General features: G+C 27.0%; 2 protein-coding genes across 2 annotated transcripts; one reads left to right on the plus strand and one right to left on the minus strand.

The window, feature by feature from the left end:
- Positions 1-5023: 5023 nt before the first annotated feature.
- On the minus strand, positions 5024-9653 carry LOC113548197 (cyclin-A2). Its single transcript, XM_026948948.1, has 7 exons — positions 8959-9653; positions 7371-7544; positions 7007-7282; positions 6715-6938; positions 6439-6643; positions 6107-6357; positions 5024-5651 (listed from the first exon to the last, which is right to left on the minus strand). Exons 1-7 carry the CDS (start codon positions 9121-9123, stop codon positions 5540-5542), a joined length of 1407 nt encoding a protein of 468 aa, XP_026804749.1. The 5' UTR covers positions 9124-9653; the 3' UTR covers positions 5024-5539.
- Positions 9654-9813: 160 nt separating this feature from the next.
- Positions 9814-12305, plus strand: LOC113548198 (exosome complex component RRP43-like). Its single transcript, XM_026948949.1, has 6 exons — positions 9814-10041; positions 10146-10179; positions 10265-10402; positions 10467-10761; positions 10822-11043; positions 12154-12305. Exons 1-6 carry the CDS (start codon positions 10025-10027, stop codon positions 12249-12251), a joined length of 804 nt encoding a protein of 267 aa, XP_026804750.1. The 5' UTR covers positions 9814-10024; the 3' UTR covers positions 12252-12305.
- Positions 12306-12615: the final 310 nt, after the last annotated feature.

A 12615-nucleotide genomic window follows, 5' to 3' on the forward strand; every position in this document is an offset into this window, starting at 1 on the left:
TAAATTGTAGCATTTTAGCATGTAAATTTACCAGATCGATTACACATACATCTATGGTAAATATTTATATTGACGTTAAAAATTATTTTAACATTTGTAAAAAAAAAAAAAATATGTACATGGCCAAAACCATTCGTGAAGAAAATGAGAAAAAATTCTATAAAAATAAAAACAAACTACCTAAATAAATATAATACCTACATACGTAAATACGGTAAATGAGCCAGTTGCTTTGAATATAAAAGAAAACGGTTATTTACTTTAAACGTGCAAATATCGGTTTTAATAATTATTATTATCATTATTATCACTATAGGTGTAAGAATTAATTTGTACGCAAATTTCGCGTCTTGATTTTTTTAGTGAGTGGTAAGCATAAATAATTGGTTTTTTAAACGTTGCCTTTTTTTTTACGGAAAACTTTTTTTACTGAATAACATATTATTATATTTCATGCTTTTTACGTATATGATAATATACATGAGTGTATAATGCAAGTTGTGAATTGGACACGGTCTCGCGTTAATGATGATGTGTTTTAGATGATCAATCGATTTAGCAATGTGTCTGGTAGTTTTCAAAATATTTTATTTATTTTTTTATAAAATATTCTATACAATTATAAAAATGTATGATTTGACTTATACATACTTAAACTAAAAAATAATATTTTAACATGGGTTAATTAGTTGAAAAACATAAATCCAATTTAAACTATACAATCAATGTGTTAGAGTTTTACACTCCTTAAATTATATAGAAAATATAAGTGTATTTTATAGCAAGATAGAAATTATATTTAAAGGTTAAAAAAATAAGAATTTGAATAAATGAATTATTATTAAAGGAAAGGATGGGAATGCTGAATTATCCTGTACGTGGTATTATAAAAGGAAGATTGATAACAAATACTGAAGGTAAAGTAAGTACTTTTTACACCGCAATAATATTTGAGGTGTAATGTGTATCTACGAAGTCCTGACTACACATCGACATACTCGAAGTATGGAAAATTATAAACAAATATTCAACCGTACAGTAATCTAATAGGAAATAATAATAAAAAAAATTTGTTCATCAAATACGTAAGTCTTTGGAAAATTCAGACATAATAATTAGGTACTCTTTAATTGTGGCTATCCCTACCTACATATATTTTATTAGAAAACTACAAATAGACTGATTAAATGATTCTAACTAATCCCTCTGTTTCCTCCAAGCGTCTTTCATACAAAAAAAAATGATATTTTTAGTAGGTGTAAACATTTTTTTAAGTAATCGTGATACTTCGTTTAAAAAATGAAACAGAAAAAAAAAAGTAAGAATAATCGAATCACTGTGGTTATTATTGCATGCATATCGCGTGGTTAATGTTGACACTGGTACCGAAAGATAACCACAAAACATAATAATAACTATGTAGTATATTATGTATATATTGTATAATATTACAATTTACAACACCTACTGACCTACATATGTATATTTTATCGTACATTTTGTGTACCTTTAAACGTTTTACTTTGGTATTACCTTCGGGGGGGGGAGATGCTCATTATTATCATATTGTAAAAATAGAAACTACAGTTAAATCTCTATTAAAATTTCTATTATTCAAGCCCAGAATATATTCTTCAAAACTTATAAAAGTAGAGAGACCTAAACATTTTTAACTCAAAATCTAATTAAATCCTGAATGTTTATAAAACAGTTTTTAAATACATATAGAAGATTACTGATAATTTTTCACATAATTATCTATATTTTACTCGTTTAAAAGAAATATTAATTTAGTTATACCTAGGTTGAAAGCTGTATTTGGACAGAAGAATTTAAGTCTACTACTTCCATTTATTGAATATGTTATTTTATTTTTTTTTATCAAATTAATACACATTACTATAAAATTATTTTTTTCTATATTTTAAACTATTTATCGTTTTATAAGATTTTTACTATTATTTAAATAATTTAATTATATATCGATAAACTTAACTCTCATTTCTGGTTCAATCACCTTACAACTTAGAGATGATCCAACTATTTTAAATTTTTAATCTATACTTCTGTTGTCACTTATCGTTGGAAATAAAAATATTATTTTTATTTATGCAGTGCTCTGGAACGAAGAATAATATTAGTGAAGAACAAGCGTTTAAATATATTTTCGAATGTATTATCTAAAACGTCGATCACTCCTGCCCACGCATAAAACTTCTTAAATTTAAACCACAATCGTAATACTTTTACGAATAAACCCCGTAGGATAATGGTTGTCAATTTTTTCCCTCTGAAACTACTGATGGTTGAACACGGATTTCATTTCTGCCATCCGCGAACGACCATCCAAAGTTCAGTAAATTAATTAATGAATTTAATTAAAATAACCGATGGACTGAACCCCAGCTGCTTTACCACTGTACAATCTATTTACGCGACGTCCATACCCAATAATAGTCCTATGCTCCGAAAAGTGAAATGATTATGCGTTTGCCTGTGGCATTCTGTGTGACAATCTGATTGCGACTTGTGCGTGTTGACACGGGTACCCGGAAATTTTCCTAAAAGATCATTTCATGAAAACCAAAATCCTAAATCAATTTTGCCGAAGACCATTTTCTCGAAAACCCATTTGACGAAAACATAAATCCCGAATTAAATTTCTGTATTTAAAAATATCATTAAATTAAGTTATAAGTTATAGATAATACTATATAGCCATATATGTTTACAAATTGGGTACTGGGTAGGTAATATGTTGATTATACTACCTACTTAAGTTTTGAATTTATTGATCAACAATTACTTACCTTTTTTGTAAAACGTTTAAAATTATTTAAATTTTACAAAATGATAAGTGGTTAATTGTAGATTTACTATTATTCACGAAAATCCAATCGATCGCCTATTGACGAGATGTCATTATAAGGTATATACTTTCTTCAGTACCTTAAACCACCCTTCGCTAACTTAAAAATGTTTAGCATTGTTTACTACGACCTAAAATTATAAAACGACACGTTTTCGCTACAGTGCCGACATAATAAGTACGAAATAAAAGATACTCAACTAACGCCATTAATATAAACATTTCATAATACGTTTCGATATATCTATACACTTTAATAGTTACAAAAACTTATACACGATGCACCTATATAACCTATAATACTAACATTTAAAAATAAAGAAAATTAATTCGGGATTTAAGTTTTGCAAAACGTTTTTTTCTAGAAAAAGGATTCCGAAATATTGATTTTTGTAAAATGATCTTTCGGGCAAATGTGCAGTAATCGTTGACAAAATGTTAATCGATTGCAATAGGTAGGGACCAAGATATAATGTTTTTTATTATTATATTATTAAATATTAACAACATCGTTATACATGTACCTCTATTGCCTACACACAGCGCCGTGTAATACCGTATCTTTAAGATTATAGCCATAACCAAGTAGAAGACAATAATCAAAGCTATATTAAGACATAGTCAAGGCTTAGACAGGGACCGACCTGGTTGATTAGCTCACCAAAATTATAAAATAAAATCAAGTGGTTTGTCAATATTATCAATTTGAAAACATATATTGTTTTGATACCACGTGTTGTAAACAAGAAGACGCATTTTAATTCCAATCGATAATAAAAATTAATTTTAGAAAAGATGACATAATTAAATTTATAGTAAAAAAATGCGTATTGAGCCTCGTTGTATTTCTGATAAATTTCAGTGTATTCTCTAATAAAGTAAATGTAGTCAATTTAATTAAAACTAACATTAATTAATTTACTAAAGTTTAACGGTTATGCGGTTAGTTAAGTATTAAAGTATCACGAACACGGAACAATGAAATTTATATAATGCGATTTGACCAAGAAAATGATTAGAAAATTAAACACATTTATAAAAACTACAAGCAGCGGCGGCAACCTTTAAAATAATTTTATTTAAATAAAATACAAAGGGTCTTCCAAAAGAGTGGGTTTTTCGTATTATCAAAATCTGCAGGTGAAAAAAAACAACGCCTTATTCTACGTCAACGTAACAGAATTTAGCCAGTATTTGGTGAAAAGAGTTTCTTCACTTACTTGAGAAGTAATGTCCCATCTCCTTCATTATTTTGTATAAAATAATCCATTACACTTAAATTTTGAAAAATTATATTTTCAACAATTTGTTCCTCTTATAAATGACGTTGACAAACTATTTTAAAATTTAATATAATATCACACACATTAATATAAATATATAAGCTAGTACTACTTAATAACCACAATCAGTTTTATGGATTAAGTAAAAGTATTCATAAGTATTAAATACTTTGTTTTATTTTCTGAAAATATAATTGGAAAAATATTATTTCCCACTCCAATAATAATTGTATTCATTGTGGATGGACCAACAAAGGCAAAAAAAGAATCAACATAATGATAACTTTAGAAATATCTTTCTGAAGAGCAATAAACAATATGAATTCTGATAAACTAGTATATTATGTTACAATAACTACAAACCTGGAAAATAATAATCAAAGGTATTTGAGTAGAACTTGAAATATTTATATATATTTAATTTTTTTAACAGTGCCAAACGTAGAACTATGTGAACGGCCTATATGTTTGTAGTATAAACAATAAACAGCTTAAAATCAATTTAAATATAAATGTAGAATTATTGTGTATACAAAAAATGTACGAAAAATTCAGGTTCATGCAATTCATACTTTTTGAATGAATAACAAAGCAACAAAAACCCATTTAAATATCAAATTTTCTTACAAATAACTTAAAATTAGTTAAAATATTTTTAAATTCTTAATGTTTATCGAAATATATTCATCTCCCATCACCAACATAACTATTTATTGATATCATACAAATTTACAAAATACAATGCCAGCTGTATATTCAGAGCTTAGTATTTCTAAAATTATAAGTTCTATAAGAAGGTCACTAAAACAACTATAATAAATCAAAGTCAACCCATATAATATTGTGTTGTTTTTTTTTTATTTGATGTGGCAAAGTCATAATAATTTACATAACAAAATTTTGCAATGGTAATTTGTTAATAAAAATATGAATTTTCAATCTTATAAATTTTATATAAAAAAAATAATGATAAAATGTTATGCATGATAATATAATAATTTTATGAAATTAACATTTTCTTATTTCAACAAGTGCAGATATACCTGTTCTTCTAAACGGCAACAAATGAAAAACACAAATATTTTGAAATTATAAAATTAAATTAAAGTAAAAAAATAGTTTATAAATTTAAATGTATTTAGTAGAAAAAAAATAAATAATTATGAATGTAAAATTTTTTTATTCACGCATGATTCTTATGAACGTAAAATAAAAAAACATCTCCAGTTGTATGGTTCGTTTTGAACATTATTTTGTTCTTTCTAGCTTAAAAATAGATTGTTTAAAAAAGTGTCAAAAAATTTTTCATTTACTACAAAAAAATTAATAAAAAATTAATAATAATTAAAAAAAAAAAAATTGAAAACATAAATAAATAACGATAGAATCATGACTTGTCTTGAACATCAACCAACTTGAGTCTCTCTGACATTTCTTTTTGAGCAGTTTCTTCAGGCAATATTAAGTCTATGTACTCAATTTCAGAGACACTATGATATCTGAAATAATAAGAAAAAATTAAATTCCAATTTAATTAAAATATCTTAATTACTTTATGTAAATAACTTTACACAAAATACCAGGTACACATGAATCATATAACTTGTCTACAGTCTTTCAAAGATATAACATATTAATATTGATTCATTGATACTCATTATTATTTGTATTCTATGAAAAAGCTTTATGTGAAACTTGAAATTAAATTTAACTTTTGGTTTTGATTTAAAATAATATATGTAATAAAAAAGGAAACTATCAAGAATACATAAATATGTTTGATGGTTATCTGTTGGAAGTAGTTTGAGTAATGGGTATCTAATAATTTAATGTAAAATGATATATTTAATAAACATAAAAAAATAACCTAATTAAATATATTTAAAAATTCTATACATTTAGTAACAAAAAAACGCTTTCTATACTAATACAAAAAAATCACACATTAACATACCTGGCAGACTTGTACTTTGTCCGAATGGCAGATTGTTGGGAATGCGGAGCAGTTTTATAAGTTTGATTTAAATGTTTAAGAACAGGTATCAGATCATTTAAACTGTATTTAGTTAATTCAAACATGTTTTCAGGCCAAATAACTTCATAATTTAATATTAACCTAGCTAATGCAACAGCTCCACAGCCAATCAAAGAAGGTGTATAAGATAAGTAGGGATCAGCTTCTAGTAAACTCATTTCACCCAAATACTAAAACAAATTATTTGTTTTCATTATAATTAAATTATTCAGAAATAATATAACATAGATTGTACACAAGTCAAAACTTACCATTGCTAAGTACATAACTTTCAACGGAACATTACAATGAACACAAATGTGCGTTAAGAAAATAACAGTTGTGGGATTTGAGACATCAAACCCTAAAACTTTCAATATTAACTGTTCCATTTTAAGTACTTGTTTCTTTGTATAAGTATCGTCAGTTATATAAACAAATTCACTAACATCTGGAGGATAAATTTCTTCATATTTCCTATTAAAAAAAAAAAGTATATGAACAATCAATTTTACTAACAAATTAATATAAGAAAAAATTAAACTTACGATGCAACAAACATAGCAGCAGTACCCAACAATTGGAGTTTAGCACGGACCACAGACATTAAACTAAGAAAACGATCAATAAATGAAACTGCTAAGTACAGAGTTTCATTTTGTAGCTTGTATTCTTGGGCTACTTCAACCAACCAATCAACTAATATTGCTCTCATACTATATGTCACATCTGGCTGCCTTCTCATATATCCAGGTTTAGGGCGATGTAATTTCTATGAATCATTAAGATATTTGATAAGTTATTATATTTATAAAAACTGAATGACATATCCTCCATTACCTCAACATCCCTGAGATAGGAGTATAACTCGCATGTATAAGTATCTACATCACAACTTAACCTATGTGCAGTCAAAGAATGACTAGTACTTTTTATAGATTTGTCATGATCAACTGACATAGGTGAGTATACACTGCTTGAATCTGCTGATTCGTCAATATCTTTAGTATCTTTTTCATCTGTTTGCACTATATTTTTTACGGATGGTGGAACAATTTGGCTTACATCAGACAATGGTTTTCTTTTCTCTTTTAACTCTACCTTAGGTACAGTAACCTAATGAACAAAAAATATGAATAAATATATTAGAATGTAATAAAATACCTATCTTTTATTTATAAATTAGGTAACTAATTTAGGTTACCTTTGCTTCGCTGATATTAACTTCATTCTTGAGCAGTAATGGCTTTTGATTTTCCACATTGTTTCTTGACAAGTTTTCACTAGCAGCAGCTTTTTTAAATACTTGTGGATCTTCATGAATTGTAAATGGCACTGATGATTTAGTAGTAAAACCAAATTTACTGGTTCCTTGTGGCTAAAATGAAATGATACTATAAGTATAAGTACTACTATGCATTGTCTTATATTGTTTAACTGCAAGAAAATATATTCACCATTATCAGTGCCAATTAATATTTTTTTAATAATTATACTTAATTGTTGTTTTGTATTAACCAAAATTGTAGAATATTAAAATAATACTTAAAAGTTATCACCTACACATAAATCTCTACAGAAATACCTAATAGAATATTTTAACCTACTCGAGGGAAAATATATTTCACATTATCTTGTCTTAAGCACAAGTCAATAAATTTGAATAAAATCCACTACAATTATACTTAAATTAAATTATAACCAATAAGATTAGTAGTATTATGTTTGTAACTATTATGTAAATGACCAATACGTTTAGGATACACTTATCCCATTACATAATTAAGGTACTGAATAGAAATCTAGATAAGTACTTTAAAAAAAATATAGAATTTAAGCAATTATACTTGTCTTTTTAAAATTAAAATTTATATTTAATACTTTAAAAACTAAGTAAAATTTATTAAAAATATTATTCAGTAAGTACATTAATTAAAAATATATATTAGGTTATGTAATAATTAACCAATATTTTTCATAACATTTTAAGAATACACGTTTTTAAATATACATGTTAAATTTTAAGTAAATTTTAAAATCAATTACCAAATTAGATACTTATATATATGAATTTATAAAATATAAATAACTGTTAACTTATAATTGTATAGGTAAATAATGTAAATTAGAATATCTACAGTTTGATTTACAATAAAAATTATATATTGTACTCTTAGGTAGATACTTACTGATATTAATTATTTCTTTAAATTAATGAGACTAATTGCTAGCAACATACAGCTATGATTATCATGACATACTTACCTATTATAGTTATTGTATTTAAATAAGTATGCTACATGCATAATTCATTTATAAGTGGAACATTGAATCAAAGAATTGCCTAATTAATATATAAGAATATTATAGGAGAACTGTTTAATTTTAGTGTAGGTAGAATAGAATGGTGTAAATGATCAATTAAATTAATGAGAAAAATAAATGAAGCCGTTTGATTACTGACTAGGTAATTAATGCAGTATTGAGTACATACCACCTAATATCCATCAACCCAATTATCATATTAAAAATAAATCGATTACAAAGGAAATCCCGCAGAAAATTTTTCGTTATATTATATAGCAAATGCTTTGATTTATCAAAATGTTAAAAAGAGTAATCATAGTCAATGATTAAAAATAACATCGCCAACGTACAAGGCAAAAATACTACCTCTTTATCTACGATTCATTATCCTCGTAATTTATTATATTAAATGCAAAGTATGATTTAAGAAAAAACAATTAACTTAAAAATTGGAGATATCCACTAAGTACTATATAATTACACACCTTAGATTTCGGCTGCGGCTTTTTGGTGAAAGGTTGTTTGGCATTCAGCACCCCGAGCACCGACCGGCGTTTGGAGGGCTGCTGATCCCTCGGCGGCACGTTATTTTCCTTATTGCGCAAAACATTGTTGGCATTTTCTTGATCCCGAAAAACAGTAAACTCCATCTCTCGTCGTTCCGTTCGGTCACCGCGATGTGTAATAATGATATTCGATATTATTATTAAATGTCACGGATTATTACGGAGACTTTCGTGTCGATGGTACTGGTCGATTGTTGTCAAGCTTTGAAAGTCGTCATTCGGGAGCTAACGATATTCGATATGTTATAGGTAACAATATTTGTAATCGTGTTTGCAGTCGTAAAAAAAAAATACAAAATTCGCGACTTACAAATTTATAGGGGTAATAAATGTATAATGAACGCACTAATAGAGTTGAGCGAGTTATGAATAGGGAATCAAACTTACGTAACAAAATTATGTGTATTGGTGATATCCTAAACCGTGGCGATGACCGTTTTAATTGCGAAATAATCTATGAACAGCGGACCTATACCTAGTTACTAATAATTAACAATCAATAGTCCGTGGATTAGATGGAAGTCGTTTGAACGGACGCCGGGACTAAACGTTGCGCGACCCGACCGCCTGTAGTGAAAAAGACTCGCGATAAACAATTAACAAATGCTCGCAAAATCGTAACCGTTATTTTTTTAAACGACAGGTGCAGCTGAGGTGTTTGGCCGAGTCGGCTGACGACGCGTAATTGATGCGGTGTTACCGACCTACCAGTTACTGTCGGGTTGGTTACACTGTCGGCATCCTTATCGTCGATAACGAGGAAAGCGTTGTCCTGGACCGGCTGGATCTCATGCTTGAGGCTACAGGCTACAGGCTACTATCTCTTACAGGCCGGTCGACTGTCAGGTCCTCGAGTTGGTTGATTTAAGGCCAATCCACTACACGAACACACGGAAATCTAGTGGGACGTGTTTATAGTACTTTATACTGTTTCGCGTTTAAATTTGAACAATTTGAGTCTGGTAGACAAAAACATTTTTGCGAGATGAACTCTATCAAGAAGTGAGTACGATATTCCAATGATTAGCTTGACAAATGGTTCCTTACATACTTTACAAATGTAATTGAAAATACGTCCAAGTGTATTTGTTTTAATTTTTTTTCAGAAATATACAAGACACATATGCCAAAGAATACCTGGTAAGTTTATTTATATTCTATTAAATCGATTACTTATATCGTATACAATATATAATATGTTACAATTACGACAACATTATTTTAGGCACTTGATAAAAGAAATGATGGTAGGGAATTAATGAGCTTTCGAGATGCATCTCTAAATTTGAACACTATACATACAGCAGATGGATCAGCAGCAGTCAAAATTGGAAATACAGCTGTTGTTTGTGGCATTAAGGCAGTAAGTTGAATTATTTAATTATAACTAAGTTTTAAAATTTTATCAAGTATTTTTGCTTTTATAGGAACTAGGTGTTCCTAAATCTGAAACTCCAGATATTGGATATCTTTTAGTAAATGTTGAACTACCTAGTCTATGCTATAAAAAAATTCGACCTGGAATTCCATGTGATGAAGCAATGCAAATGACTAGTTTCTTGAACGAAGTGTGTAATAATTGTAAAATTCTAGACTTACAACAATTATGTATTTCTGTAGATAAATTAGTATGGATCTTGTCGTGTGATGTCTATTGTTTGAACTATGATGGATCTGTTTTAGATGCATGCTTAATAGCCTTGTTATCAGCATTAAAAACAGGTATATTAAAAAGTATTTAATACCAATGTTCTTTGATTAAATAATTAATTTTTTCTGTAGTTAAGATACCAGAAGTAAAATACAACAAAGAAACTGAAGAAACTATTGTCGTTGAAAATTACATTCCATTAAAAGTTAACAGTTTACCAGTATCATCAACCTTTGGAGTCTTTAATGAAAAATATATTTTAGCTGATCCAACTGAAGAAGAAGAGCAACTGTGTGTTAGTAAATTGACAGTTGTGACCAATGGTTCCTTATTATTTTCATTACACAAACCTGGTAAGCCACAAATGTATAAGTTTATTCAAATATTAAATGATTGAAAAATCATTTAAAATATGAAATAGGCAAAAAAATTATTTATTGACAATCTTAAATTTCCTCATCAAGAACACATTTTAATCGATATGTACTTTGGTAATTGCTAGGTAAATTAATTTCATTGATACGTCCAAAAATGATAATGAAGCTTATCCATTAAATGAACATTTTATTTATAAGATTGATGTCCTCACTAGCTTTTACGGATTTGTACTATAAATATGTATTTAACTTTTAAATATTTATATCAACTTTTTATAACGAAAAAAAGCATTGGCCTCAAATCTGAACCCTACTTATAAGTTATGAGGCGATATCATTTTTAAATTATAATAAAATACTCTTCATAGCAAAAGAATATAACTATTGTGCATTTGTGAATGACGCAGTTTCAAAACTAATACCGAGTTGCGTAAAAAATTTAGTGCCAATTACTCATGTTTAAGGGATCATTATTATATATTGATTTATTAAATATTTGCTAATTTCTCTTACAACTCAATATTAATTTCTTATAGGGATTGTAATACCATTAATTAAATATACAATAATATATTGTATATTTAATCAATGGTAATAGTTTATATTAACTATAATGACACAAGTTTCATAAATAAAATAAAATAGTTAGTTTATGTTTGCTTTAGTGCTTACTATGCAGAATTCCCACTACCTATAGTACAATGTAATTACACATTTATTCAAATGTATTCATATTAGATTGCATAAACAATCATTACATTTTAATGAATCAATAGTAAACTAATAATTCATTAAATTAATCAATGTTTTTGACATTAGTATGTTTGAAAATTGAATATACAATTGTTTATATTTTATATAATTGTCATATAATTTGATTGCTATTCAGTTGAATTTTGTTAATTTTGATGTTGAATACAACACTAAATATTTCTTAGGTCTAAATTTCTTCATCCCAGTTAGTGTTAAGTTAAATATTTTACTTGATATTGATTTTGACTTACATATTGATAGTTCATAAATAATCTTCATTTATATAATATATAAAAGCATAAAATATAATTTTATTGTTTATTTTTATTTTAGGAGGAGAATTCATAAAAGATGGTCAGATTCAAAATTGTATTAGACATGCTCAGAACAGAACAAATACAATTTATCAATTAATAAAAGCTGCACAATAAAATAATTGTTATTACATTATTATTTTTTAAACATATGTAATTTTATGCAATGTGCCTGTGCATATTTGTTATATTGTTATCACTCAAAAAATTTTTTTTTAATTTGAACTCATAGTATAAAACAAAATGTGTACCATTAAATAACTAAAAAATAGTTCTTATATTAATAATCTGAAAATAACTTTTGTATTAAAACTAGCTGTGAAGTTTTAATAGACTAACCATAATGCATTTTTGTGTGTATAGTCTTGATACTTAGTGAGATAGTGAGTCTTTTATTGGCCAGTTGTATAGACTCAACAGTTAACATTTGGTATCAAAAATGTTAATCTACATATTGTTTAAATCTGTAACTGATGGTTCA

The sequence above is a fragment of the Rhopalosiphum maidis genome, chromosome 1 (assembly GCF_003676215.2).
Source record: "Rhopalosiphum maidis isolate BTI-1 chromosome 1, ASM367621v3, whole genome shotgun sequence".
NCBI classification, from domain to species: Eukaryota; Metazoa; Arthropoda; class Insecta; order Hemiptera; family Aphididae; genus Rhopalosiphum; species Rhopalosiphum maidis.

Excerpts from the sequence above, each read along its gene's own strand:
- LOC113548198 (XM_026948949.1), top strand. Across the intron at positions 10,403-10,466 it reads TTGTTTGTGGCATTAAGGCA|GAACTAGGTGTTCCTAAATC; the intron begins GTAAGTTGAATT and ends TTGCTTTTATAG. Across the intron at positions 10,762-10,821 it reads GTTATCAGCATTAAAAACAG|TTAAGATACCAGAAGTAAAA; the intron begins GTATATTAAAAA and ends TTTTTTCTGTAG.
- LOC113548197 (XM_026948948.1), bottom strand. The coding sequence starts at position 9,123 with ATGGAGTTTACTGTTTTTCGGGATCAAGAAAATGCCAACAATGTTTTG. Across the intron at positions 7,545-8,958 it reads AGCCGCAGCCGAAATCTAAG|CCACAAGGAACCAGTAAATT; the intron begins GTGTGTAATTAT and ends ATTTCATTTTAG. Across the intron at positions 5,652-6,106 it reads ACAAAGTACAAGTCTGCCAG|ATATCATAGTGTCTCTGAAA; the intron begins GTATGTTAATGT and ends TTATTATTTCAG.